The 27,861-nt window shown below is 48.8% G+C and overlaps 12 protein-coding genes across 12 annotated transcripts; 5 read left to right on the top strand and 7 right to left on the bottom strand.

The window, feature by feature from the left end:
* Positions 1-1,551: 1,551 nt before the first annotated feature.
* Positions 1,552-1,917, bottom strand: FPRO_08654 (putative thioredoxin; the record flags this gene model as incomplete). Its single annotated transcript, XM_031222345.1, has 1 exon — positions 1,552-1,917. The coding sequence occupies one exon, from the start codon at positions 1,915-1,917 to the stop codon at positions 1,552-1,554; it is 366 nt and encodes a 121-aa protein (XP_031087814.1).
* Positions 1,918-4,254: 2,337 nt separating this feature from the next.
* Positions 4,255-5,680, top strand: FPRO_08653 (uncharacterized protein; the record flags this gene model as incomplete). Its single annotated transcript, XM_031222344.1, has 6 exons — positions 4,255-4,322; positions 4,380-4,452; positions 4,517-4,725; positions 4,773-4,909; positions 4,954-5,117; positions 5,171-5,680. 6 exons carry the CDS (start codon positions 4,255-4,257, stop codon positions 5,678-5,680), a joined length of 1,161 nt encoding a protein of 386 aa, XP_031087813.1.
* A 1,116-nt stretch (positions 5,681-6,796) lies between these two features.
* Positions 6,797-8,457, bottom strand: FPRO_08652 (uncharacterized protein; the record flags this gene model as incomplete). The annotated part of the gene is made up of 4 exons (XM_031222343.1): positions 6,797-7,567; positions 7,633-7,767; positions 7,813-8,346; positions 8,401-8,457. The coding sequence occupies 4 exons, from the start codon at positions 8,455-8,457 to the stop codon at positions 6,797-6,799; spliced, it is 1,497 nt and encodes a 498-aa protein (XP_031087812.1).
* Positions 8,458-9,116: 659 nt separating this feature from the next.
* Positions 9,117-10,777, bottom strand: FPRO_08651 (uncharacterized protein; the record flags this gene model as incomplete). The annotated part of the gene is made up of 3 exons (XM_031222342.1): positions 9,117-9,400; positions 9,459-10,552; positions 10,629-10,777. The coding sequence occupies 3 exons, from the start codon at positions 10,775-10,777 to the stop codon at positions 9,117-9,119; spliced, it is 1,527 nt and encodes a 508-aa protein (XP_031087811.1).
* A 912-nt stretch (positions 10,778-11,689) lies between these two features.
* On the top strand, positions 11,690-14,075 carry FPRO_08650 (putative cutinase transcription factor 1 beta; the record flags this gene model as incomplete). The annotated part of the gene is made up of 6 exons (XM_031222341.1): positions 11,690-11,996; positions 12,053-12,372; positions 12,437-12,517; positions 12,584-13,194; positions 13,269-13,451; positions 13,514-14,075. The coding sequence occupies 6 exons, from the start codon at positions 11,690-11,692 to the stop codon at positions 14,073-14,075; spliced, it is 2,064 nt and encodes a 687-aa protein (XP_031087810.1).
* Positions 14,076-14,550: 475 nt separating this feature from the next.
* Positions 14,551-15,548, bottom strand: FPRO_08649 (uncharacterized protein; the record flags this gene model as incomplete). The annotated part of the gene is made up of 2 exons (XM_031222340.1): positions 14,551-15,174; positions 15,234-15,548. The coding sequence occupies 2 exons, from the start codon at positions 15,546-15,548 to the stop codon at positions 14,551-14,553; spliced, it is 939 nt and encodes a 312-aa protein (XP_031087809.1).
* A 750-nt stretch (positions 15,549-16,298) lies between these two features.
* On the top strand, positions 16,299-17,405 carry FPRO_08648 (uncharacterized protein; the record flags this gene model as incomplete). Its single annotated transcript, XM_031222339.1, has 3 exons — positions 16,299-16,613; positions 16,668-16,717; positions 16,796-17,405. 3 exons carry the CDS (start codon positions 16,299-16,301, stop codon positions 17,403-17,405), a joined length of 975 nt encoding a protein of 324 aa, XP_031087808.1.
* A 687-nt stretch (positions 17,406-18,092) lies between these two features.
* FPRO_08647 (uncharacterized protein) lies at positions 18,093-18,689 on the top strand (the record flags this gene model as incomplete). Its single annotated transcript, XM_031222338.1, has 1 exon — positions 18,093-18,689. One exon carries the CDS (start codon positions 18,093-18,095, stop codon positions 18,687-18,689), a length of 597 nt encoding a protein of 198 aa, XP_031087807.1.
* Positions 18,690-18,831: 142 nt separating this feature from the next.
* On the bottom strand, positions 18,832-19,596 carry FPRO_08646 (uncharacterized protein; the record flags this gene model as incomplete). Its single annotated transcript, XM_031222337.1, has 3 exons — positions 18,832-19,150; positions 19,200-19,442; positions 19,493-19,596. The coding sequence occupies 3 exons, from the start codon at positions 19,594-19,596 to the stop codon at positions 18,832-18,834; spliced, it is 666 nt and encodes a 221-aa protein (XP_031087806.1).
* An 809-nt stretch (positions 19,597-20,405) lies between these two features.
* On the bottom strand, positions 20,406-21,417 carry FPRO_08645 (uncharacterized protein; the record flags this gene model as incomplete). Its single annotated transcript, XM_031222335.1, has 2 exons — positions 20,406-20,494; positions 20,553-21,417. 2 exons carry the CDS (start codon positions 21,415-21,417, stop codon positions 20,406-20,408), a joined length of 954 nt encoding a protein of 317 aa, XP_031087805.1.
* A 1,749-nt stretch (positions 21,418-23,166) lies between these two features.
* On the bottom strand, positions 23,167-24,441 carry FPRO_08644 (uncharacterized protein; the record flags this gene model as incomplete). Its single annotated transcript, XM_031222334.1, has 1 exon — positions 23,167-24,441. One exon carries the CDS (start codon positions 24,439-24,441, stop codon positions 23,167-23,169), a length of 1,275 nt encoding a protein of 424 aa, XP_031087804.1.
* A 1,788-nt stretch (positions 24,442-26,229) lies between these two features.
* On the top strand, positions 26,230-27,426 carry FPRO_08643 (uncharacterized protein; the record flags this gene model as incomplete). Its single annotated transcript, XM_031222333.1, has 1 exon — positions 26,230-27,426. The coding sequence occupies one exon, from the start codon at positions 26,230-26,232 to the stop codon at positions 27,424-27,426; it is 1,197 nt and encodes a 398-aa protein (XP_031087803.1).
* Between the last annotated feature and the right edge of the window lie 435 nt (positions 27,427-27,861).

The following is a 27,861-nucleotide window of genomic DNA, read 5'->3' as shown; positions in this document are numbered from 1 at the left end:
CGTTGCTGACGGCTTCGATACAGCAAAGGCGTGCACTTGGTACCCACGCAACTTGACTCCACGAAAGACTCGAGAATCCGCCAAATGTGAGCCGAGGTAGCCGAAAGCTATATCTATACCCTTTTCAACTGACACAAACCTTCAGAGAATCCGCCGAGGTCGGAAAAGATTCTTCGACAGTCACTACAACAGCAAGAACTATTATGGCATCAAAGCAGACTCCCTTACACCACGCGTCGAGTTCAATTGTTCCCATGGCTAACCCCGTGTGAAATGCAATGTTGAGTGGCAACAATTCCATCCTATCCCCAACAACCAACATTAAGTTGCTTGGGTAATATTTGTCGACGGGATAGATGAAGTGTGTCCAGGCAAGGGCATAAGGGGCTCAAGATTTTAAAGGCTTATCACAAAAAGACAGAAATCAGCGCATGACCCTCCATGTCTGCAACTCCGATTTCAAACAATACAGCAGATATTACATCCACTTGATTTGGAACGGCTCATTGCCATACCATAAAAGTCCTTTGCTATCTTCCTCGAACTGGCGCCCTGCATCTCTGGTGCCGGCGGCATAAAGTCGGCGCAATATTCAACTTGGTCCTTTTCACCAAGGCTGTTCTTCGATACAGTGTGTTCGCTTCGTGCGATAGCATGCCAAGAGGATAATACCTCCTACTGTCCTTCTCCTTCATTGCTCGTTGGCAAGTTATCTTGCGTGGCCAGACGCCCTTCAGTGCATGGTTCCACTTGGCTTGATGGTCTCTTTGAAAAGATATTCCTCCATTTCAACCCAATGTATCGAAGCAACATAAATGAATCACCTCGACCTTCCTCAATATCTAGAAATGGCAATCCAAAGTGAACACTTCTATTTTAGGTGTCTCATTACATCTTGATTAATTACTTTTGAGTTCTCATTGTGATTCCATCATAGTTCTCTCATGAAGTTGAGCGGTATGGAGACAAGTCTCATAAGCCCTCCTACCCTGAACATTGACAAAAAGCCCCAGCAAATGACACAATTCTGTCGGTGACTCGGTAAATCAAACCCTTGGAAGACCCTCGAAATATCTCGCTGATCTTAACGGATTGCAAGGTTAAAAGACTCTTAGCTGGAGTTTGTGGATGCGATTGGGTCACTAACCGCTGTCAATTGTCATTGCGTGTGACACCGGTGCTGATCCCCGGGTCTTGACATGACGATCGCAATATCACGGTGTAACTTGAAACATTAGTAACCAACGAATAATAATTCATCGTCATACATTGATTCATAGCATTCCTCTATCCATTGTTCTCAAAGTCGTCGAGTCAGAAAAACCTCGAATGACGCTATACACGTGTAGTCGCGTTTCATCATATCCGGAAACAGACATGTTTGTTATTCCCTTGTCCCGTCGCTAACCATACTCAAAGCATCACAGTATAACTTTCCCTCCCTCCACAATGGCCGCATTCCAATCCAACACGCTAAAGTCAAGACCAAAGAACAATTCCAAACTCCACGGGCCGATCCCCAGGAGTAAAATCCCCGAACCCTTTTCCCTTCTACGCTCCAGAAACCCTCTTCTGCGCTAGTCCCCCCAACTTCTCAGCAGCAGCCCCGAGACTCCGTGGGTCAGCGCCCTTGATCTCAACCTGCCCGTTGACAGCGACCTGCTTCCCCTCCTTGAAGAAGAGGAACGTCGGCATGGCTGTGATGCCGTACTGGCGCGCGGCGTCTTGGACGTGGTCCACGTTGACTTTTGCAAAGGCGAGGACGTTGTCGACGCTGTGCTTGGTGGCTAGTTGCTCGTAGACGGGGGCGATGGCTTTGCAGGGCGGACACCAGTCTGCGAAGAAGTCGACGGCGACGTATGTTGTTGACGAGAGCAGCTTTTGAAGCTCGTCGTTTGAAGTGATGTGATGCACCATTTTTTGTGTTTTTTTGCTGGTATTGATCTACAGAGATCGGCAGAGAGTTTTTAAGATGCGGTGAGATGAGACTCGATTTAGTTTCGGCAGTTGAAGTGAGTAATCCTGGCGTTGTTTGAGGCAGCGATGTGTTTATATCGTTATTTTTCTCTCTTTGCCTCCGCTTTCTTATGGATCTCGAGAGAATCACAGAGAGCCGCTTTGAAATGGGAATCACATCACGTGATGTTGCGCAATTTGGTGATTCCTCATCAAGGTTGATTACTGAGCCACGTGTAAGCCACAGCAGATTATGTCATGATTTGAGGCTGCAGAGCTTGGACAAATTAAGATCAAAGAAACGTTTTAGCGAGACAGAAAAATAACTCAAATGCAAATCATCAAGGCTCCGTCCCTGACGCTGTAACATCTGACAAATGACCCCAACCACGGATATAAGAGAAGTTAATTATACGTTGCAGCTGACATTTTGCGTTTGACTGGGTTTCTACTGCGCCGCTTATTATTCTAGAAGGAAGTGATATTAGGCATTGCTTTTTTGGTGTCTTGCATACCATGCACCAGACTCAAAACTACCCTGCAACGATCACGGGCTACTGTACGTAATATCAATCAGCAATCGTCGCATAACATGTTACATGTTACCAGTCTCGGCCCTTGGTCAATTATCACCTCCCTCTTAAGGCTGCCTCCCGCAGTGGAGAGAGAGCAATGTTATACGGGGGCCATTCGCTAAGGTAAATCCGGAATCATCTCCGGAGACCGAATCACCTTATAACCCACCATATAAGGGTACAGTACACAGCTCCATTGCTTGGCTATCGCGGAGACCATGAATTCTGCCCCGGATGGAATAAGCACAAGCTATCGAGAGAGGGTGATTAATGCAATAGTTCAGGGGAATAATATCGGGGAACTTGAAAAGATTGGTCGGTTATCGTTTACCGATACCCACGTGTTAAAAAGCCAAGACTGCAGCCGAGAAGCCAGGTCTAAGAGATAAAGAGCAGGTAACAGTGACCCAGAATCGATAGCTAAGAAAAAGAGGCTTGCATAGAAGCGAACGCTTTGATGCAAAGGAAGCTGAATCGAATCGTAAAAAGAGACATGTCACTCTTGAAATAAAAAGAAACGAGCGTGATAAAAGCCTCCCGCGAGTCACGTAATTCGAGATGCCTCATTCGGTAAGTGGGGAGGCATCTGTGCTCCTCTTTGACAGGACTAGAAGCAGTAATTAACGCGACCATCAATTGTGTGCTAATCTTGGGTGCCCCGGATAACTCGGTCTCAACTTCAAGATAAGCGCAAACAGTGACAAGAAGGAGGGGAGCTGAGACACTTCTGTTACTGACGATCCGGCTCAATCTTCCCTTGGCCTTTTGGGGAGGGGGGGCGGAGGGCTTTCATGGAGTGATCACCGAGTCAAGTCCCCTGGTGCCCACGCGATCGGTCGCTTGGCGCAGGAAACTAGCAAAGTCTATTGGCGACTATGAGCCCACTGTAAATCAGCGCCTAGCTTATTCGGGGGGATAAAAAACAGGGTCGGCGGGCATGATCCGCTGAGCGAGGCACCCGAGGAATGGATATGGGAAGACGTTACGCGAAGGCTGAGGCGCCACCGTCGCAGTTCAGTATTAGTTCGCCACCGAAGGAGAAAAAAGAGGGCTTCCATCCTTCCAGGGCTTTGTTCAGGGCAGGGTATAGTAGTGTTCTAGACGGAACATGATCTACTGGCTCAGCTTGCATCAAGGATGTCAGTCAGTCACCCATGGCTGCATCACAAATGGCCTGCAAAACGTGGCAAGACTGCATTGCCATTCCTTCGATCGTGCAGCGAACTGAGACAAGGATGATGAGCGAATCAGATCCTCGTCCCAGCTAATGTGCACCTCTTCTCCAACCGACGACACCCGCGCCTTTTCCTTCGGTGCTTGAAGAATCAGTGGCGGCGTAAAAACGGGACTAATGTCAGCTCTAGACCCAAGCTAAAGAAAACTGGTTTATCCGTATCCTCCCCCCCCGATCCCCTGAGACGGTCTTCATTCCCAAATCTCGAAAAACTCCACCTTCGGAGGAAATAATAAAATACTAAACCCAAGCTCTTGGTTTCCATCCCCTCCCCCTTTAACCCACCCCCGCGTTGCTTGTTGTCTTTCTTTTTATTTCCAGTGTCGTTTTTTGTTGTTGCAGAGTAAACTCAAGTCATGCGCCGTTGCATCCTCGACAGCCCTTCCACGTCGAATTAGACACTGCACCCACCTCCGAAATCGCCCGTCGTCGATCGATCCCCACGAAAAGCCGATTTGTAGACGAATTTAATTACGTGCGACCGACAACATGACGGCGTTTGAGGCTGAGATATGGACTTGGTACAGTCTATCGTGGGTAATTGTCATTGCGAGAATGTAAGACATGGCATTTTCATCAAGGATCATTTGGGTTTGAAGCTGACCCTGGTACAGGATATCACGACGGATGTTACTGGGTTCAGTCAAGAAGCTACAAGTCGAGGATTACCTGATGATAGTAGCAATGGTGCGTCATCATCACCACCAACAATCCACGGTACAATTGCCTAATCTAATTATTCTTGCTGCAGTTTACCGATACCGTGTTGATGGTCGGAATGTCGATTATTTCGCAAACGAGCAGTAACCTCATCGATCCCAGCGAACACGTCGTCCTCGATGCCCAAGAGATCAGAACGAGAGAGTACGGATCGAAATGGGTCTTGGTCGTCGAACAGATGCAGATTGTCACTATTTGGACCATGAAGTACTGCTTGCTGCTCATGTACAACCGCCTCACGTATGTCGCCTTACCCCGATGCCCAATTACGGTTCTAACGGTCGCAGGATGAGCTTGAGTCAGAACCTCGCTGTCAAGTTTGTCGCCGCCTATGTCACTGCTGGTTTCGTCATCATGGAGATCTTGTACCTTGGTGTTTGGTGCCGTCCATTTAACCAGTACTGGGCTGTTCCCCCAAAGAACAGTATGTTACGTCAGTGCTCAATTGAGTCAAGCTAACCGTTGCAGCTCAATGTTCTGCTGCGACGAACCATCTCATCACCAACGCCGTCATCAACATTACGTCCGACATTATGATCATTCTCATCCCAATGCCAATTTTCCTCAAGTCCCAGCTGCCATTGAAGCGCAAGGCTGTCCTCATCGGCGTCTTTGCATTGGGTGCCTTCACTGTAAGCTCCAACCTCACATCAACCCACCTGAAACCCAAACTCACACCGCACAGATCCTCTCCGCCATCCTCAACAAGTTCTACAGTTTCAACGAACCCTTTGGCTCAAACTGGACATTCTGGTACATCCGCGAATCCTCCACCGCTATCATCACCGCCAACCTTCCCTACATCTGGACTCTGCTCCGCCGCATCTTCAAGCTCGGCTCGTTCAGCGGCTCGACATACGGAAAGAGCACAAACAACCCTTCCAAAGCATACCGCTCCAACTTCACCAACCATCGCTCCGTCGTGCGCTCCCAGGTCCGCGCGGATCATAACCTGCATCAGGTCGACAGCGAGGAAGAGATCAACGCCACTTACGCTCTACCGCTCAAGATCTACGCTAAGCACGAGATTCAAATCACGAGTGAAGATGCTGGTCCTGAGGATAGGAGGGGACCTGTGGGGTGCATCCCTGATGAGTTGATGAGCCATAGCAAGGATAGCATACGGACCGACGATGTAGAGACCAACTCTGAAAGATCGGCTGCCGGTGTTGTCAAGGTCTATCACGGCGTATAGATTTGATGGGCGACCATTTTGTGTCATTTTTTGTTATTTAATGTTTGATGATTTGGGTAACGCCTGGATCTGAATACCCAGCGATGTATAATTTACCCGTATAGATAGAATCGTGCCTATAGCACCAGAAGCGATATCAACAAGCTTTCGTCACAAATAACTATTCTTCTTCCAGCCATGCTTCACTTCAGTCAATGCACGTCTGAGGGGTTCTCATGCTAAGCTTAAGCAGCCTGTCTTGGGCTTAGCCTACCGCTCTTGTCGTATGACATCTTTGACGTGCCAAGGCTAGACGAGTCAGGCCCCCCAAACTTAACTTACACCAACAAAGAATAGCTTCGAACAGGTTATCAATGCGTTTATTCCGCACTCCTCAAACGGGTAAGCTTTGATGTCCGCGCCCCCGGCACAATTCCGTTGATCGGCGTGCTCTTGGTGGATGAATACAACCGCTTCAGAACGCCAGAGTTGTCCGCGACTATCTGTATCTGTGGGGTTTGCGAGTGGCTAGTTGAGATTGGGATGATATCTTGCGGACCCGGATGGAAAGGGGCTCTTGAAGTGTCGGAGTTAGTCTGATTTCGGACTGACAGGTTGTCGGCCCGGGAGTAGTTCAGATAACTGTCCGTGACCACGTGCTCTTGATTGATAGCGGTTGTTGTCTGACTCGAGCGATAGGCTGTCGGTTCTAGATTTGTTCGCCGCTACCACTGCTGCTGCTTTCATGTGATGGCCTGGCGTGAATTATACATGGGCTGAACTTAGAAACCAAGAGGTGCACTCTTCTGATTGACATGCACTGGGAGCTGACCGAGAACCTCAGATGCGGGCTGTTTCTTTTGTTTCAGGGCAATACGAGTAATCACAATAGATAGCGTAACCCTTTAACGGTACTCCAAAGTGAGCATTATGGTCAGATAGATAGCCCCGTACACATTCCCAGACATCCGATTCGTTGCAGATCAACTGGACCGAGGTCGCTTTCGATTGTTTGCCCAGTAGTAGACCTAACACTTCGTCGTAACGCTGAGGAGATCTTTCATGTACTCCGTAGGCTTGAGAAAGAACCTGCTCTCTTCTTAACTAATTCTCTGCGTGAGTTGACAAGACCAGTTTCTACATAACACAACACTCATCAGCAGGCTGCTTCCCTTTCAGCTCCAACCCCTCCCCCCTCCTAATCAACATCTCCTCCTCCTCCTGCGACACCCTCGGCGCCAACCTCCCCCTCAACTCCGCAAACTTATCCGTCCACCAATACCCAACCTTCATCCACTGCGTCACAGTCCAGTCCTGCTGATACTCCTCCAACGTCTCCTCCAGCTGCCTCTTCATCCCCGGCTCATCCGTAGCAGCCCACGCAATAGCCAGCGTCAACGGAACATGGCTTGCACCTAGCGGTCTGTACTGGCTTATTCGGTGTGCGAGGGACACGACCTCTGATGAACATAAAGCTGCTTCTCCCACGAGAGCGAGGTTGTATGGGTCGAAGGCTTGCATGAGTTGGCCGATTATTACGAGCACGGTGAGGAGGACGGAGTAGGCTGAGTTGTAGGAGCGTGAGAGGCGGAGTTGCATGGGCGTTGGGAAGAAGCCGGGCGCCCATGTTACTGCCTTGACGATCTCGGAGACCTTGCGTAGGTCGCGGCAGAGCCTGTGGTACGCACATGTTATCTCCATGCGGTGGAGTTCGGGGTCGTTTATGAAGTCTGGCAAGCGACCTAGATTTCGGATGGACAGACTGGGGATTCCACCGGCGTCTTGGCCGTCTTTCTGGGCTTTTGCGCTTTCGGGAGTTGAGGGCGGGTTGTTCTTTTTGAAGTTGTCGAGCATGTCCCAGAACCATTTTTCTAGCCTGACCTTGGGGTTTGATATACTTTCTATGATCTGGGATTGTTAGCTCGCCTGATCTGATGAACCTTTTGGAAAGAAAGCGAGGTCGGGGGACATACCACTGGAACGCAGAACGTCAAGAGCATGTCTGTTTCAAAACCGGCTTTCCAGTTCTCTCTTGCAGCCGCTTTGAGGAGATATGCCAAACCTTGGCCGTGACTTGTAGTCGGGTCATCATCTCTTCCCAACCAGCCCTGAAGCTGTCAGTCTTGATCAAACCTACAATACGATTCACTCACCTGACAGATCATAATCAAGTACACCGAGCACATAGTCTCCGGCATCCTCGCCTTCGCAGGATCCTCCAAGCATAATCTCAATGAACTTATCGCTTTCACATACTTTGTAAGCGCATCAACAGTCTGATACCCCTGCGGTCGATGCAACGTTGAAAAAGTTGTAGCTAACGCATCAGCAGACGCATCGAGAGCTTCGTTCCTCCCTAGCCGCGCAGGAATATGTCGAAGAAAGTCTCCGTAGCATGTGATGTCATATCGCAGATCTGTAATCTCTAACCGTGAAACAAGTGTTTGGGTGACCATTGTTGTTTTGTTGTACGGGACTTTGATCAGCGCTTGGGTGAAAGAAATAGGCGATTTTGAAGACCGCGAACTTGAACTCGTAGTGTCATCTTCTGTGTCGATGCTCTGAAGACTTATACTGTCTCCCGGTTCGAGCGTCTGGACTTTGAACTTGTAGCGCTGTTTCCCAACGTTGATACACGGAATATCAAGCCTTTCACACCTCGCGCACTTGGGCTGAGCTTTATCACACTATACCCTCGTTAGCCTCAACAATCTTCCAATGCCAATATCGCACCAACTTACCTTTTTCTTCTGCTTCCGACACGCATCGCAGCCTTTGTAAGATGGAACGCCAGGCATTGTTGACCAGAGCGGTATATCTCACCCAAAAGAGACAAGATTGATGGGACCAAGAAAGGCGAGCTGGGAGTGCCCGAGATAGTTAAAGGCCCCGCAGACTCGCTCGTTGAGAAGGACGAGAAGCACGGAGTAAGCTTGGGTTGGTCTCAGCCTTGGAAATGGATCTCACATGTTTTCGTCTCCACTTGAACGATGACGGAGCGCGCCATTTTGCCTGATTTGGAATAGTGGGCTTTGGATGAGCCACGGGATTGGCATGTTTTAAAAAAGGAAGCAATTGAGCGAGATTTAACTCAAGTACTTGGACATGATTTGCTCGTTCGCGCCGAATTCTAGTGACTCTAAATTTGCTTATTTGGTGTCTTGGCGAATTAAATGGTTGAGGGCTGTTGATCCAAGGCATACAGGCCTTTATTATCCCGAGATCAGCGCATCTAACAGACCTGCTCAGCCTCCTTGTACGATAAGCTGCAGTGAAGATCTTTTGCCTCTCTATTAGTTTAATTACTATATCAGAAAAGTTCCTAATTATAGACTGAAATGAGACTTTGAATGGTCGTTCATCAGAGTAACACCTCGCTCACGGATGCTGTTGACCCGATAACAAGAAGAGAGAGAAAAAAAACCCTACAAAGATTTAAACCTTAGGAAAACTAGCTTTACAGGACGTATCTGAAATCCATCTTCTGCATATCCGTAGTATCCTCGTCAACATCATGCAGAATATCAGAATGACGGCCGGTTCTCTTGTCCCTCTTCGTGTTCTCCCTGCGCAGCAAAAAGCATGTAGCCGCTGCAATGACAACCACGCCACATAGGCAGATACAGCTGCCAGTAAACCCTGCACGATATCCGGGGCCGGGAGATGCGCCAAAGATGACAGGGCCGATGACGTTTCCAACACAATATCCAACAAAGGTCGAAGCACTGGCAGTTGACTTTTCTGCAGATTGCGTTAGAATAAGGGGTCCCTTTGCACGATATGAGATGGGGAGACTTACTGGTGTGACCTGAAATGTTGGATGCCGACAGACTAACGGCCAGACCACCGGAAGCGACTTGAATGGCAACGAGGAAGATCCCAGCAAATAAGAGACCCTTATTGTCCCTCGGTCCCAGCCAGCAGATTAGAGCTCCGCCGATCGAGATAGAGGCGCAGATAACGATGCATATGTATCGGGTGTTGCGCCACCTGCGGGTGATAGTACCAACAATAAGAATGCTAAGGGCAGTGACCGCCCCAATAGGGCATGTCAAAGCCAGAGACTCGAAGTGATTGAAACCAAAGCCATTGATGACCATGGTGCCAAAAGTTCCAAGGGCGCCAGATGGCACACCGGTAAGCATAACAATGAGAGCGCTGCTATAGACCTTGTAATCACGAAAGGCCTCGAAGAACTGAGCCTTGTTGAATTCGTGGCTGATGGCTCCAGCATTGTTTCTCTGGAGGCGGTACTTTGCTATCTCTTTCTCGGCGTCGGTCAAGCGCCTGGACGTCATCGGGTTGTCAGGGAGGCAAAAGAATAGAACAGCGGACCACAAGATAGTAACGGCGCCGAGAATGAGAAACATGGGCTTCCAGGAAGGAAGAGATCCATGTGTCTGGCCAAGGCCGTAATTTATGAGGGGCGAGACCATGGTTGCAATACCGACGCAGGCATACCAGAGCGATGTTCGCAAAGCCTGCTCCTCCCGAGTCCACCAGAAGGTAACCAGAACGGTGAACGATGGAGCGACGGCTGACTCCAGAATGCCGAGGAATAGTCGGTTGACCATGATGCCCGGGTAATTGTAGCATGCGGCAGTAGACATGAGCACAGCTCCCCACAACAAGGTCGCAGAGGCAACAACACGAGAGATGGAAAAGCGCTGCGTTAGGTACATCATTGGGTAGGTGCCGATCAAGTAGCCAATGTAGAACATCATGGAGGCGTTGGCGTACTTCTTGTTGTCGGTGATGGGAGTGCCGTTCTTCTCGTGGCCTATGATTTCTGTCAGCTTCAGGTCTGTGCTGAAGCCAAATTGCGTGGCAGCGCTCATGACGCCCTTATCATAACTTTGGAGAGTGTAGGTCATCATCATGAGGGGGACGATCCTTTGTGCGACCTGTCAGCAATGGCTCGCAGAAAAGAAGTCACGAGTCAGAAAGGAGATTGCTCTTTCTTTCTTACCAGAGGTCGATCTTCCGGAGATACTTCTTCTCTTCCTCAGGTGTAAAGGGAGTCGTCGTGGCCGCCTTGCCATCAATGTCTTCAACCCTTTCAACATCGCCAGCAAGGCTAGCCTTGGACTGTTGGACTCTGATGTCGGCTGAACTCATTTTCGACAAGGTGGTAGTGTTGGTCTGGGCTTGGAGCTGCTGGTAACCGACTGGAGTGTTGGCAACGGTCCTGCTAATGGATGTACATATGGATGTTCTTATAGCTCGCTAGAGGTCGCTGGATAAAACGGCAATTCGGTAACAAAACCTGACGTTGCAACGCTGTACATAATACCAGCATACGAACCTTGACTGCGTTATCCTGGAGAAGCTTTGGCTCTTTGCGGGGAAACCTAAATATTCGCTTTTCTGGGGAAATGCCAGATGCGAGGCGTGAGTCGCCTCTGCTAGCTGGGTAATCTGGGTTACTAACTAGGTACGTTGTTTCTGCTGCCCTCCAGAATGCGAGGGATTGTTGCCGAATTTACCGAGAGCCATGCTGATGATGTCAATAATCGTACCTATCGGGTCTCGGATCTGTTAGTCTGGAATCCTGTAAGCGGGGACTGTGATGGATGACCTGTGATGACCATGCTGACTTCGTACTAACGTCAACTGACTACCTTCTTTTGGCCTGGTATTATTTCAACCGAAAAGAACGGCAAATTGGAGATGATCTCGCCTCGCAATCCTCTCCTTCTTGTGAATCTTTTTTACCGATGCTACTGTCGCTCAGCCTGCCGACAAAAGAACATTGACCGAACGCATTCTGCCCGGGGATACATCGCGCGACCATAACAGCAGTATGCCATTCTCGGCACGACTTGGCATACGGCGAATTCGCTCGCGAGTTGCCTGTCAGGCCTGCAATAAGCGAAAGGTCAAGTGCGATGTCGCTGAAACCAGCCGTCCCTGTTCCAACTGCCAGCGTGGCGGCCAAGACTGCATAGTCCTCCCGCGCAAGAAATATCGGTAAAACGACTCATCCTCGCTTACCTACGTGGCTGATGCATGCGGCTGACGGTGCATTCGATGCTGATACTAGACCTCGTCAACCACGTACCAAGTCGACTTCTTCTCCAGACAGAGGTGGGTACCCAGCCTCTCGATTCTGTGATTGTATGTCCACTAGCCTTGTCAACAGACGAGACTTGTAACAATTCTGCGATAGGAGATGCTGGATACGATACGCGTTCCACACGTGAGGAGTTGAGCGTTGCCTTGAAATCCAGACCGGTGAACAGCCTGACCAGAAGCGAAGACAACCATGACCAGTTCGCTGAGAAGGGGGTGGTGGATGACCCTAAATTGCCTGATGATAGCCCAGATACGTATCTAGGTAAGGCCATTCAAATCGCTGCGAAAACACCCATCAGCTCACCCTACCACTTACAGGAGACAAACGTGGACCACGCTGTACCGTGTACGATATATGTGACGCAGTCTCCCCACAGGACTCCGTACCATACCTGCCGCCGAAAGACGCCCTCCATACTTTGCACAAGCCACATCAGGTGGAATACATGCGCTCAGAAGGAGCCTTGACCACATTGCCTGCAGATGTCTGTGATGACATGATCTGGACCTACTTTAAGCATGTCCACTTCTTCCTACCAATAGTGGATGCTGAAGGTTTTCTCAATGACTATCACCAACAGGGACCGCACAAAAAGCACGATCTTCTGTTCTGGAGTATGATGTTGGCAGCAACGAATGTAAGTTTCCAATGCTCAATTTGGGGGAATGGTACTCAGATCTGACTTGCTGGATTTGCCGTAGTTTGCAGATGCCGATCTTCTGAGACGATTCAACTTCCCATCCAGGAAAGCTATGAAGACTGCCATGTATGAACGTGCCAAGGTCAGTGACAAAGTTGTCGTTCGTTTGTTGGAAACGCCGTGAACCACTGACAAGGAGTATCTCCAGTGTTTATATGACCTCGATCGATCCACCGAGAAGCTGAAACTGATCCAGTCAGTTATGTTGTTAAGCTTCTGGTACACAGACCCGCAGGACCACACAGGAGCATGGTACTGGATTGGTATCGCCATATCCCTGGCACAGGGCATCGGTCTCCACCGGAACCCTCGATCTAGTAGTCGCGCCGGACAGATGTATCCGCGGGAACAAGCATTGAGGCGCCGTATCTGGTGGTCGTGCGTGGTTAGAGATCGCTGGGTCTCGTTGGCCAAGGGGCACCCCATGCGAATCCATAGTGAGGACTGCGACCTCCCATTTCCTACCTCCCAGGATGTCCTCCAAGAACTGGATTCTGTCACCCATGATGCAAAGAGACGGTTCATTCCGGCTGACTCTGCGGCCTTGACGAGTCTCTGGCTCCGACTCGTCCGTATCAGCGACGTTCTCGGTGGTATACTGCGACTTCATTACCGCTTAAGCGGACCAGACCCAACCATGGATGATATCGACAAGTATGCTCAGCAAATAGAATCATTGTCAGCCACAAACTCGGGGATTATGGATGAGTGGTGCGACACTCTTAGCATTCACGCCTACCAGATCGACTTGTTTTATCAGTCCGTCATTCCCTTCGTACATTCCCTTCGTACATGGTGTTGGCTAGTTAGTTCAAGCGCTAATGAATAAGTAGAGCGACGGTAGCGATTCTGTACCGGCCGTATGCGCTTAATGAGTCTGCGCCTCCACCTACAGGGACGCCTCTAGACTGGCACAAAGTGGCTTTGCGTCGTGCTCGTGAGGCTGCGGCAAATACAAATTCCCTGTTACAGAGGCTAATAGAGCTTGACGCCATAAAGTACTTGAAACCAATGATGTATGTTGTCATATAATCGTTGGCTGACTGTTACACTGACATATTTCTCGCTTGCCCTGCAGAATCACCGCCATCATCCCCGCCATGCAGATTCACCTGTCGGACTGCAAGTCGACCACGGCTCTGATACATGCTCTTGCAACCCATAAGATGCAGCTATGCATGCTTGTACTCTCTAACCTCAGAATGACATATTGGAGCGCCGATGTAATGTACAAGTTATTCGATCGGGCTCAAAAAATCCTGGGCAAGACAAGAGCCTCACAATCGAGCTCATCTGACCTTTCGGATCCCCAGCCACATTTAGCAGCTTCGGCCCAGCAAAGCACCAACGCGGGTCTAGTTGAGCCTCAGGCCCATACTTTGATGGACAATCAGTGCCAGTCAGACGGCCTTCTGATGACAGACTTGAATTCAATGCCCCAAGATACTGAACAGCTGTGGTACTCGGTTTCCCCGCAATTCAGCAACGTGGACCAGCTCCTTAGTCCCAAATTTTCACTCTCTGAAGATATCTTCCAGCATTTCTTCTCTAATTTCGATGCCGAGGTACACGGCCAACACATGTCATTAATAGCGAGTGAGCCTGTAGATGACATGTTGTACAATACTATTTCATTCTAGCTAGACTCGGTGCAGCCCATTTAGCAGTCTCGCCTGTTATCCAGCGCAGCTGCAGACTAGTTCAAGCTGCCCCTATGTATTACTGGTCATGTTGTTTCGTTCACCAAGACGCGTATGTATGTATAATTGGCCCACCGTATTGTTCATTTGTTACATACTCTTTATTGAGGAAAGAAATACCGTGTTCTCATACATCACCTGTGTTTGCAGCCTCAAGGTTAACCTTATAGGCGGCAGTCATCCCTATAGTTACATACTCTTCAACCAACTACTCGGAGTTCTATTTAGCAAGAGCCTTGCCACTTTAACCAAGTTGTACAACGTAATTTGACAAACCAAGAAAAACTCCCGTCCATTTCACACCACGCAGCTTCTTAGGTCATGGATCATCTCACTTATCTCGGTTATACATAAATGAGTGCAGATGACCTGAACCTGCTAAAGTCAGTTTCAAGCTACTCAACTGGAGACTGAATCACAAGGAATGCCGTGAGAAGAAATCGACGATGATAGGTGTAGCGTTGTAGCTGGCAACATGGTGGCCAGAGCGTTGATTGTCGTCGTTTGGCGCCGTGCTTGGCCAATCATGGCCAATATCCGACTCAAAATAGTGCTCAACCAAACCCGCCGTCGAGCCGCTGCCAAAACGGTAACGAACCGTGTTGGGTGCGATGTGGGTTTCTTGGTTACTGCTCCCGAGATCGTCACGCAAAGCCCATTGCTGAATGAAATGGGGAATACTAGGTAAACACTCCTTCTTGCGCGCTCCGCCGTCATAGTGGATGGTCGTGTCGTTACCGCCGTGGAACTCTATGAAGGGTATGTTATCGCGTTGTGCATTGCATGGAACAGAGACCGTATCTGGGTTACATGATGGAGCGTCGATGTAGAAGGCTCCCGATACGGGTGCGAACGCTGCAAAGCGGAGAGACATGTCGGCGTCACAGGCTAGGACGTTGGTGAAGCCACCGCCGTCAGACTTTCCTGTAGCATAGATGCGAAGTTTGTCTACCGTGTAATGAGACTCGACGTAATCTAGGATATCTGCGGTGAATTTGATATCGTCTGTCTTGACACCAGGAACACCTTGCCATGTGTCCTACTGGAGTCTTAGTATATATTCTGTAGTCTCTGTGTAACCTTGTAGCGGGATCTTACCTGGATACCCTGAGGATAGATGACAAGTGATCCCGGGTTGAAGTCCGGGCTGGTAAGCTGATCGAGGTGCAGCTGGTCTTCTGCATCCCTAACGCCCCCATGGTAGGAAAGTATGGCAGGTGTTGGTTGGTCTTTGCTATAACCTGGGGGAATGAAAACGAGAAAACTGCGTTCCTTGCCGCTACTGGTGATGCTGACGTTGGAGACATGGCCCGGGGATTGGCCTGAGGGTAGGGTTTGACAACGTCCATGAACCAGCCCGGCCTCAATACAGGCGGACAACGCTGAGAGAAGCATAACATTAAGCAGCTTCATTATTTAAGAGATTCTAGGGATGCTACCCTTCGACAAAGACACTGGATAGAATACTAGTTTGACAGATACTGGAACTTAAGAACAAATTATAAAAAATAGAAACATGGAATAATAGGTGTATTTAAATCGAGCATACGGGAATCTTACATGCGTAATTAGTCCTCGCTCCACGTGCTCCCTATTTAAGATATCTCATTCTCTAACCTCTACAAACGAACCCAGACGGCTGGAGTCAAAGCGTGCCCAGTGGGGAGGAGATCGTTGAAGAGCCCGCTTACACATCCATATTTACCGAATTTGCCGAAATGGTTACGCCATCTTTCTACGCTTACACATGCGGCAAATCTTGACTAAACTATGCAGGGATAAGTTGACTTTACTTACTCCCTTGCATCAATGGCATTCATGCTCTCGGCACAAATTATGAATTATTATCTGACCGGAACACGAGAACCCTTGAATAGAACTAAGAAGCAGCCGAAAACGATTCACCGAATGATGCTGACGCCGGTAAAAAAAGTCAAAATCAAAAGGCCCTAGCATGACCTTTTGTGCCGGTTTTCCGTCTCTCGGCCTCATCACCTATAGGCAATATTACTGCCCGCTGCCGTTGGCTTGCACAACGAGTCTTGTGCATTACATATGGGCAGTTTGATGTCATATTTCCTGTCCCTGGTCTATGCCACCTAAATACTCCCATTTCCTGCCCTGTCGCCGGTCAAATAAATTATTCTACGATCAGAGCACAACATGCCTACGGAATCGTCTGCTGCATATGATGGACTAGAGCCGCGGTTTTCACTACCACCTACCACTCCGCGCTCCAGCAAATCCTGCCTTGTCGTAGGTGGCGTTCAGATCTACCTGTACGGACTCGAGGATTTGGATGACTTGCCTAGCGATGATATAGCTGTCTTATATCTTGCTCATAACCGAACAAGAACGTACCTCGTCACTGAGGGCATTGCTCATGAGATCTTGCACATTTACAGAACGGATCGGAGACGGAAAAGGATGCCCATGATTGCGGTGACAATGAACATGAGAAACCATGGTGATCGAGAGGTACGAAGTTGTGGTGCATGGATCTACTCTGGGTATCCGCTAAACAGACTTCAGATCGATCAACGAGCGAATCAGACTTGGTCGGATGGTAATAAGAATCACGGGTAAGTGAAACGCACGAATTTATTCGTCTATTTACCCGTTCACCAAGTTGAAGTATTCGTTTAACTGTCTATGCTTAGAATAGATTTGATGTCCATGATATCAGGCTCTGCTCAGGACTTCAAGCTCATCCTGGACTATTTGCCAGCATATTTGCCTCGATTTCGCAACTTTCACAATATCATGTTAGGTGTATCACTGGGAGGCCATACAGCCTGGCGCATGGCCTCAGTAGCACCCCGCCAATTTGAAGCATTTGCAATCGTGGTCGGCTGCCCCAATCTAACCTCTCTTCTTCTCTCCCGACTCGGCCTCAATGCAGTCGCTTTTGGGGTCGATCAAGACGAGCTTGACAAGGTCCCGTATGATGAGCTAGAGAAAGTCATGAGTGAGGAGCAGAGACGAAGGTGGCCAAGGGCTCTCGCGGAATTGGTGAGAGAAGGTGACAGGATGGCCAGAGATGAGTTCCCCAGGACGGTTCCGTTGCTAATGTGCAATGGCAAGCATGATGCGCTTGTGCCAACAAGCTTTTCTGAGTCATGGCTCACGAGGAGGAAGATGGCGATGAATGGGGAGTTTGCGGCAAAAAGCAAGGCGAGGATTTTCATACAGGATAACACGGGCCATAGCTGTACCAAGGAGATGGTGGCAATGATTGCGGACTGGATCGGGGATCTATATAAGCAGTAAACATATTCAATTTATTTATTTACTCTGAAATGTATCAAGTCTAACATTACTTATTCAATATTAAATTAAATGGCAGATAGTTATTAATCTAAAGTATATAAGCCTTTGTTATCCTGGGATCAGTACTTCTAACAGACTTACTCAGCCTTGTACGATGAGCTATAGTGAAGATCTTTCGCCTCTCTCAATGTCCGCAAGTTTTGATTGGATGATGCTTTCATCTAACACAGTGGGTAATATCGACGAACTGAACGGTATCTGCTTCTGGGCACTAGAATAGCTACAAGCCTCGAGGTGCAAAGACTTGAACCGAATTTCGGACCGACTAGTATCTAGAATGATTCAAATGCATTGACAAAACATGCGCGATGGCAGCGGAATCGTCGTCACTTGTCTCAGTTCCGCGTTGGAGTTTCATGCACGTAAAACCGCCGCTTGAACGAACCGACCAATCATCTTGACTTGCCACCAACCCAACAGGGCTGTGCACTAACCTGCTGATGACAACCACTGTCGCAGCATAGTTCCCTTTACGGGAAATGACATGAGCTTATATATTGACGCCACTTGGCAAAACAGATATAAATTGACAATGGATCCCTCACCGACCTTTTTGGCCTGTTCAGCTCTCCTATAATAAAACACAGCAGTCAATACAAACCAACCATCACCTCAAGAGTCGCCCTCATGGAGAAACTACTGAAAACAGTATTATACGGATCATCTGGACCCCAAGGCTCCTCTTCCAATGGCTCTCAAGTCTTCACCATCCGTCCACACCCCCAAGACGACAACCTTCTCTCCATCCTCCCCTCAACCGCACCCAAAGACTCTCCTCCCCTGTACACAATCTACAAACGTCCCAGCAGCTCAACCCTCCTCATGCACCGCGGCCACGCGGCCCCCGAAAACATAATAGCATCGGCGACAATGCATCTCAGCACATCACGCATCGACGTGTCAGTGTTCAACCAGCCAATGGTGATCAAGAACAGCAGCATGACGGGGAGTTGGGGGTTTCATACGCACATGGGCAAGTTCAAGTGGAAGGTGAATCAGATGACAGGCACTGGGTTTGAGTTGTATGATCAGAGTGGGAAGAAGCTGGCTAAGTATGGGAGTGCTGGCTGGAAGAGGTTTGGGGAGAAGGAGCTTAGTGTTTATGTGCAGGGGGATGAGTTCTTTGTGGTCATGGTGTTGTTTTCTGCAGTGGTGTCGAAGGAGTTGAAGAAGATTATTGATGAGGTTGTTGGGGAGGTAGCAGGTGCTGTGGCGGGTGCATAGTCTGTGAGTGGAGGAGGTTGATGTAGATAAGCATGGCGTTTGGGTCAAACAAGATAGGTCTAGTGACATCAATGCGATCGGTTTCTTTTGACACGTCGCGACAGCCTGAACCTCAAAGGGAAATCTACCAATTCGTCGCTCTTCATGCTGGATCCACCTTCAAACTCCGAATAAGCCTCGCCGGAACTCCTCCCACCAATGTCTCCGCCTCAACATCTTTAATAACAACCGCCCCCGCTGCAACAGTCGCTCCTCTCCCTATGGTAACACCTGGCAATATCGTAGCCCGAGCTCCTATCCAGCAATCCGCCTCAATACGTATCGGCAGCGCAAACGAAGTACCCTGCGCTTCTCTCCGGCTTTGCATATCTGCAGCGTGAGTTCCTGGGCAGATACAAACTCCAGGACCTATAAGTACACCGTCTCCTATAGTAACAAGTGCGTTGTCGTGGATCGATACCCTGTTTAGTTCTGAGCGAAAGGGGTTCTTGTGGGGGCTGTGAGGCTTACTCTCTGTTCATGTAGACGCCGTTTCCGATGAAGATGTTGCAGCCCCAGAGGAGAAAGAAGGGGGGCTCGATGGTGACGTCTTGGCCTAGCTTTCCAAAGATTTCTTTTGCTATTGCCATGCGTCTTGATTTTAACGATTTGAGGGTGTTGCCATCTGGAATACTCTCATCGTTAAAAGAGAGCAGTTTCTTCTTTGTAGCTAATTTGTAATCCATCATTTCCAGCGAGTTGCCCGTGTTGAAGCTGCATGAACCACGTTAGATAATTCCTTGAGTGAAGTGGATGAGACTGACTTCATTCCGCTTATCATCTTCTCAAACTCGTCACACCATGGGATTGGCACCTCACTCTGTCGGAGTTCAGCGATACGTTCGGGGTTCTTACTTGATGCAGCCATTTTGTGTATCTAATAAATGAGATTCTGATATGTCGGAAAGGTTGGCTGTTAGTTTCAGTGGCGCCTTGGGAATTTGGAGTCGAAGAATTTGGTTGAAAAGCGGAGTAAGCACGGGGCATTATGTCATGATTCAGCCTGAAAGACGATTGATCGACGACGGATGTTGTGCCGCACACTATCAATCGGGCCTCAAAGCTTGTTTATCGTTTCAGCATAGTCCGGTGATTTGAAGTGGTATCTCTGTCCAACGACATATTAGGATCAATTCCGATTCGTCAATGTCGTCTGAGTATGATGAACCCGGCTGATCGGCGAGTCAGACGCCCGTCAGGTGTCGGAATCTAGACCCTTACTATTACAAACTTTGGAGGTGACTTATCGATACAATTGTTTGCGTCGGACTGTATGTTGTTAATGCAAGTGCCCGGGTGGTTTGTGTATCAGATAAGCGTTGATGCGATGTCCAGAACTTGCATCGTTGCCGTCCTATTGCATTGACATCTAAAACAGGGAGTCTCGTCAAAGGTTGACACTAAGACATGGTAAGCGGGATGAAACTGAAGCTAGAAATATGGCCCGACATGGCGTCGAACGGGGGCGTTCTGCGAATGCACTTGAGGGCAGAAAATCTGCACAATAACGGTAGCTTTGCTGAGCTTGTTCACCCTCGGTAGTTCGGTGGATTGGACGTTTTGTAGTGGCTTTCGTAAATGATGATGTCCCGAAGGGAAAAAATATCATTAAGGATAACTTGATGCCAGACCAGGTGCTACCTCCCGCTAGAGTCATCTCTTTATCTGCAATGGTCTTTATACCGCCGAGCCTCCCTCTCTGGGATCGTCGATGGGGACATTCCTTACTTGCGTTCCGGCTTTGTTCGTAGGATCGTCGACGTCGCCTAGTTCCCTGTTAGTCAACTTCTAGTACCGGCGTACAAGGAGAGTCTTAAGCCTTACCTGTGTCTCTGGAAGCTTCAGATTGCTCTCCAACTTGCTGCGCGGTATCTTGTCCTCCTTCTTGTGTTTCCCGTTGACCATCGACAGCAGATGATACATCTTCGACCATAACTTCCTCCGATCTCTGGCTCAACTTCCTCCAAAGCATGGCGCTAATGCAGATCGCCAACAAACCAGCAGTCGTGACTCCCATGACGATCTTGCCAGGATGTGAAGCAATGCCATCGTCAATCTCCTCAATAGCCCATGGATAACACTCCGAGTTGACGATGATGAAGATTCCGAGGCCAACATACAGGAACGGCACCAACCTGCGGGCGTATTTCTGAGCAATGTGTAGAATATGCTTTTGCCGCATGATGAGGTATGCTGCGCAGCACCATACCCCAAGCATGATGTAATAAACGACGATATATATCGCCAGCTCTCCAGCTTTTGCTTCTGCAAAGAGCGGAATGTACGTGCTGATATTGTCGGCGCCGTTCATGACAGTAATAGAAGCGACCTTGAAAACACTCTTGAACCCATCGGCAGTCGTCAGCTCTTGATCTAGAGCCTCCTCTTCGTCCTCATCCTTGCTGAAGATATAGCTCAGAATCCGCCATATACCCAACAATATTGGCAAAAGGCCAAGAAATCCAATTGGTTCGGCGGGAATGAGTAGAGACGCGCCATACCCAATCATGCTCATGGCAACAATTACCGTAAAGCCGACATATTGTCCGATGGCAATCTTGACAGGCGTGAGCGACCGACTCGTCGTAGCCTCAGCGAAGAATGCGACAAGAACAAAAATGTCGTCGACGTTGGTGACGGCGAATGTCGCACAGGCAGTGCCAATCGCCTGACCAAAGTCAAGACCCATGATGATGGTGACAAGGGAAAAGAGAGGGGGGAGGGGAATGGGGCAGAGCTGAAATTCAGTGTCAGATAAAGTCGGCCAGCCCCTAGAGTTTGAACAGTATGCTTAAACCTTAACCATATTCTAAGGTATGCAATTGATTTGCTAATTGAGCAGGGAGAAAGAGAAAATTTGTTCACCGCGTACACGCAACTACCGGATAACTTGAACAAAGCCGACTTGGCATCATCAGGAGTGAACTTGGCGATCCACATTTATACGACGAACCCAGTCATGTTTTGTATATGTATATTAACAGTCCATACGATGAGCACACGATGGAATCCTGAAACAATACTTTGTGTTCTAGACAAACTGGAATATACGCGTCAAGGAATGATCTCAGGGTCTGTACCCTTTATTTTCGGCCTGTTTTGAAGGGTTACGATGGATGATGACGACGTGGGTTATGGGCTCTTGGCTGGTGATTAGTGTCCGGGTTGGGTTTAGCGAGGGTGGGAGAGTGGCAGTGCAAAAGAGTGCTACTGTGCTTGGCTGGTCTTGTCAGTTGGATCTTATTCTCGGCATCCCTTGAAAGATGGGCAATGTCCATATCAATTGAGCATGATTTGAACAGCATCTCTCTCTTCATACTCGCCCTTTTTCATCACTGTTATCTTGTTCTTATTGTTCATATCTCTTGCTGGTCTGGACTGTCATCAGACAATTGTTTTATGAAACACCTTAGCTTTTGATATCCGCTCTAGATTTATCCGACAATCAGTCAAAAGCTCGAAAATTGTTTAACCGAGGCATGTCTACCCGTTTCGGATCGTGAATGCGGTCGACCTTTGCAGATATTCACATGTAAAGAGCCCTCGATGTAAGTCCTCTGATGAACTCTCCATCCGCGAAACATATCTGGGAGTACGGTTTTGGGGCTAAAGACTACTATGGCAGGGCTTCGGGCGTGCACCTACCCTGGTTCTTGTTTGGTGGAACTCTCGCCATACTCACCATTATCATGTAGGTCACACTGACCAGCTTTCAAGCCAGTTGAGGTTGACCTGCTCAAGTATCCTATTAAAGTTCCGAAGCTGTAATCCCCGTCGAAATCCTCGGATGACCGTCATTCGCGTACCGCCAAGACAGCGAACGCCCATAGAGCGACATAACCTACAGACACTAAACCGAGCGAATCCATCCATCAAGTACAAGGATGTTAGAAAGCAATCAAGCGTGAGCTCAACAGAAATCAGCTTAGCAGAGATATGGTACGTCAAAACGCTACAAAGTTGGAGTAATTCTAACAGTCATTGCTATGCAGTGCCGTATGTCTTGAGACTCTAGGGGACGAGGAAGATGTACGTCGTTTAACATGCGAGCACGTATTCCATACCAGATGCTTGGACTCTTGGTTCAAAGAACAACACGTCGACTGCCCATTATGCAAATGCATCTTCATCCCTAATTAATGTCTAATGATCAAAATTTGTTATCAAAAGCGCGCGACAAGGTTGAAAAGGAAATGTATGTTATTGAAAGACTATATAGCTCGAATCTATGTAACCATTATAAGAGTACAGAAGATGAAGCAGATAGATACGAAAGGAAAATGATGGTCAACAGAGACAGAGCCTGTCGTCGCTCGAGAAACCGGGAATGACGAACAGACAGAGCAATGGAGACCATGTGATCAAGACAGAGAAAGAAATGAAGGCTCTTCATTAGAGCAAACTTGACATAGCCACTTCCTCCTCAAAGAGGTTCCCCCTAAGCCTGGGTGATCTTGGGCTGGGTAACAGAGCCCTTGGTGGTCTTGCAAGCAGACTTCTTACCCTCGGCCTGGGTAGCCTGGTGCTCAACGGCCTGGACCTTGGTGGCTTGGTGCTCGTTGTTGCGGACCTTGGTGGCGAGGGTCTTGGGGCTGTCGGCCTTGACGTTCTTGTTCTCGTTGGTGGAGTCCTTGTCATTGGTGTTCTTGGTCTCGTCCTTGTTCTGGACCTTGGTAGCCTTGGGCTGCTTGTTCTCAACCTTGGTGACCTTAGCCTCCGTCTTGCCAGCCTTGTCCTCGTTCTTCTGGACCTTTGCGACCTTGGTGGCCTTTGGTTGCTTGTTCTTAACCTCGGTAGCCTTGGCCTGGTGCTTAACAGAGTCATCCTCAACCTGAGCGTACTGGGTGTTGTCGTCCTCAACCTTGGCGACCTTGGTAGCCTTAACCTTGGGCTTCTGCACCTTGGTGCTCTTTGGCTTGGGGTTAGAAACCTCGTAAGCGTCGTTGGTCTGCTTCTCAGCCTTCACCTTAGCAGCCTTGGTGACCTTGGGCGCAGATTTCTGAACCTTGGTAGCCTTGGCAGTACCGACGAGACCGCGGGGAGCGTCCTCAGTGGGAGGAGTAGTAGGGACCTGCTTAGAAGAGCAGCCCTTATCAAAGACAAAGAGAGTGTCGGCACGAGCAGGAACCTTGGCAGCAGCAACCTTGTAAAGCTTGCAGACAGGAGTGCTTGATCCGCTAGGAAGACCATACAAGAAGCTCTGGCAAGAAGAGTCCGCCTCAGCAAGAGCCTGGCAGTCCTTCGCAGTAGCAGCAGTGGTAGTCTTGAACGGCTCAACATCACTGCTAGCAGAGCCAGAAGTAGCACAGTTGCACTTCAAAGATCGGCGAACAAGAACCTTCTTGTGCACGGTACCCCAAGGCTCAGAGGTAGTAGGCGCAGAAGTAGGAACGCGATCAGCAGCACACTGCTTATCAAAGACGTGAAGACCGTCCGCGCGAGCAGGAACCTCGGAAGCCGAGACCTTGAAGAGGAGACAGCTAGGCTGCGAGTGTCCCTTGACGAGACCAAAGGCGAAGCTCTTGCAGTGGTCATCGGAGGCACAGAAGGTCTGGCAGTCGATGGCGGTGTCAGCTTTACCGGTATGGTAAGGCTGAACCTTGCGGTTGGAAGAGGCGCTGGGGGCGATGTTGCACTTTGGGGTGGTGGAGGCAAAGGGGGTTGCCATGGCGGAGGCCATGGAGAGGGAAAGGAGAGTGAGAGAGTACTTCATTTTGAGCTGAGTGTTGAAGAGATTGAGAAAGGTAAAAGAATGTGTTTGAAAGAGTGTAGTGAAGATGAACGAGAGTGTTAGAATTTTTGATGCTGTGATGAGAAAACTTGAAGTTGATGGGAGAGAAGTCAAGTATTTATCCTCGAAGCATTCGAACATCTAGTGCAGTTTGTTAATGCAGTTGAGAGGAGTCCTTTCTGAGTGACGCGTTTGTCGCGCTATTCTGTGTACAAAGACCTTCAACATGGAGGTCTGCATGAATTCGAAATCGATAGTCTGGGAGCTAAGGCCCAAACTTTTCAGATTGAGAATCGTGATGTGGGAAAAAGCATCTTGTCGGCAGACCCAGGCTTAGGAGTTCCGTCATCTAGCTTCGATGAAGATGGAAAAGTCTTGTGGCTAGCTAATCTTTTGGAATCATACCAGAGGTCATGGCGGCGAATGGGAAGAAATCTAATCTGCATTCGCTCCTTGAGACTCGAGTGTCGTTGTCAATGAGGGTCTCGACGACTTATGGAACAGCTAGCTTCCCCCTCGACCCGATGGGAAAGGATGAGGTCTGCAATTCAATCTCGTGTCACTCGCTCTTTGTGATAAGTGACTCTCGAGTTCAGGGCCAACTATGAGATGCTCCTCCTCATATTCTTCATTCAGCTGGATAACCCTCTTGGCTTGATTTCCGTGAGATCCTGTATCGACTGGTGTTACTCAGAAGTACTTCGGGAGTGCTCTTTCGATGGTCTCATCATTCATCCAGAGAGGTTAGTCTCGATCCCGAAATTGGTCATTTCGTCGGCCAACACACACGTATTTCCCCTTCACCTACACTCCCGATAGCTCATTCTCCCAGATTCTCAAACCCATTGTGGACTCATCAAGGGCTCTCTTGTGAACTATTGATTCAGATTCATGCAGGCTTCTACTCCGCCATATGCAGCTTCCACTCTTCGAATTCGTAAGCACTTTTCCATGCTCCCCCAAAATAAATGGTTTAACTCGGGTTTTGAAACATTCAGCCACTCTTAGTCTCAATATTGAGGCCTTCGTGCTCAACCCCTGCATCTTGATATCCATTTCTCCCAACAGAAACATTAAACAAGTCAGCTCGGTAAAACCTTTCTTCCGTTTCATCCGAAAACAATTCAAGAGCGTCTATTGGTGATAAATGCCGAAATCTATTTATATCCCGAAAGCTTGTCACTGAAGCTAATGCTGGAGCGGGAAGTGGGATGATCCGCCGGCCGGATGGAAACAGCAAAGCTATGATCATTGACCGGCTTGTTCGCTGAATGTCAAGACCCCTCTCCCTTGGTGGTTAGAGTAAGAGTTGTTTAACCGTTGATCGACTGATTGATCTGTCTAGCTGAGGCATTTCCGATGCAATCTAGCTTATCTCTCAAAGAGGGGTAAAATATCATATGACTCTTCCATTTTGAGAAAAGGCAGCTCCTTCGAGCACAATGCCCTGCTAATTAGCACCCTACATTCTAATAAAAGTGGTGGTGAATAAATCCTGCGCAATAACGAACCTCCACGTGATCCGGCTCCAGGTTCTATGTAGTATTATACACCTTAGTACCTTCTCTTTTGGACTGTAAGTAAGGTTAGCAGGAGATTAATGGATCGATGTGACTCATGCCGAAATTCAGAAAACACCGCAGCAAAACCTCTATATCTTTTTCATCCAGCTTATAAATAGAGGGAAACAGTTACACTCCTGTATCAAGACTTCCATAGTGGCTCAGTGGATTATTACATAAAAGCGCCAGAATACGTATGTCTAAAATAATGGCAGCCAATACATCCCAGCAGCAACCCCGCGGCAGGCTCCGCGATGTCATTCCAGAGGCACATCTTGGGTTTTGGTCACCTGGTCCGAAAAATGGCATCACAGACGTTCCCGGTGTCCTTGCCCATACGACCACTATCCGTGATGAGAGTGGGCAAATTAACACGGGATTAACCACCATCCTCCCTCGCAAAGACTGGTTCCACAAGGCCTGCCATGCCGGCGTCTTCCGTCTCAACGGATCTGGAGAAATGACTGGGACACACTGGATCGAAGAAAGCGGTCTCTTGCACTCGCCCATTCTCATCACCAATAGCTTTGCCGTTGGGCCATGTTATACCGGTATCTACAAGTACGCAATTGAGCATTACGGAAAAGGCGAGGAGGGAATCGATTGGTTCCTACTGCCAGTTGTCGCTGAGACGTTTGACGGGCATCTCAACGATCTGAGGCAGTTCGCAGTTACGCCGGAGCACGTTGTGCACGCTATCACCAACGCTTCCGATGGGCCCATTGCCGAGGGCAACGTGGGCGGCGGTACAGGTATGCTGTGCCACGGAGGGAAAGGTGGCACCGGGACCAGCAGTAGAATCGTGCCTGGGCAAAACGACACGTCGTACACAGTGGCCGCCCTTGTCCAGGCAAACTATGGAAGACTCCAGCATCTGCACATCTCAGGCGTCCCCGTCGGACGGATCCTACAAAAGAGAAGGGCAAAAGACGAAGCCGCCGCTGCTCACGATAAAGCGTACAACGATGCAAAGGATAAAAAGGACGGGTCCATCATCGTCATACTTGCCACGGACGCACCGCTTCTTCCTGGCCAGCTCAAGCGGCTGGCCAAGCGAGCGACCATGGGCCTTGCGCGCGTGGGCAGCTATGCTCACAACCCTTCGGGAGATCTATTTCTTGCGTTTTCCACAGCTGCTGAGATACCCGTGCAGACAGCCGCTGGCGAGGAGAGGACCATTGATCCTTTTAAGCCTGAGCTGATTGATGTAGAGGCGACTGACAACAAGACTATCAACGGCTTGTTTGAAGCAGCAGCGGATGCTACAGAAGAGGCTATATACAATGCGCTTTGTATGGCTGAGACTATGACGGGCAATATGGGCCGGACGGTAGAGGCCCTGCCATTGCAAGCCGTCAGGGAGATTATAGCCAGATTTAAGGAAGCCGAGGACTCATTTGAGTAAATAGTAGTAGAATGCGACCTGCTCTTTGTTTTTGAAACCAATTGGCGTGCTTAAGTTATAAGTAAGAACAGTAACTGTAGGTATCAGTGTCGCCTCAGGGAGCAAGAAAACGTCAGACCTTGATATGGGGTGTCAAAATAAATTTAGTAAAGAATCCCCTAAGTTTAGGCTAACTTTACCTAAAGATCTTCATCGATTAGGGTCAAGGTCCTGAGTTTTCTTTCCTCCCCTAGTGTCGGCAGATCGGACCAGGTGGTGAGCTTTGGTACCGATTACGTGGATGTTTTTATGCGGTAGAAACGTTTTCTGGGGCGCACTGTACGCAGTAGTTAAGACGCTGGATGTTTCACGTCGAGTGGATCGAGGAAGCGGAAATGCACAGCCACATAGAATAGGGATAATAATATTAAAAGATTAGTTGAAAACTACCCGGGA

Source organism: Fusarium proliferatum (assembly GCF_900067095.1).
Source record: "Fusarium proliferatum ET1 genome assembly, contig: FPRO_scaffold011, whole genome shotgun sequence".
NCBI classification, from domain to species: Eukaryota; Fungi; Ascomycota; class Sordariomycetes; order Hypocreales; family Nectriaceae; genus Fusarium; species Fusarium proliferatum.
Note: the sequence above shows the minus strand (reverse complement) of the source record. Positions and strands in the feature narration are given on the sequence as shown.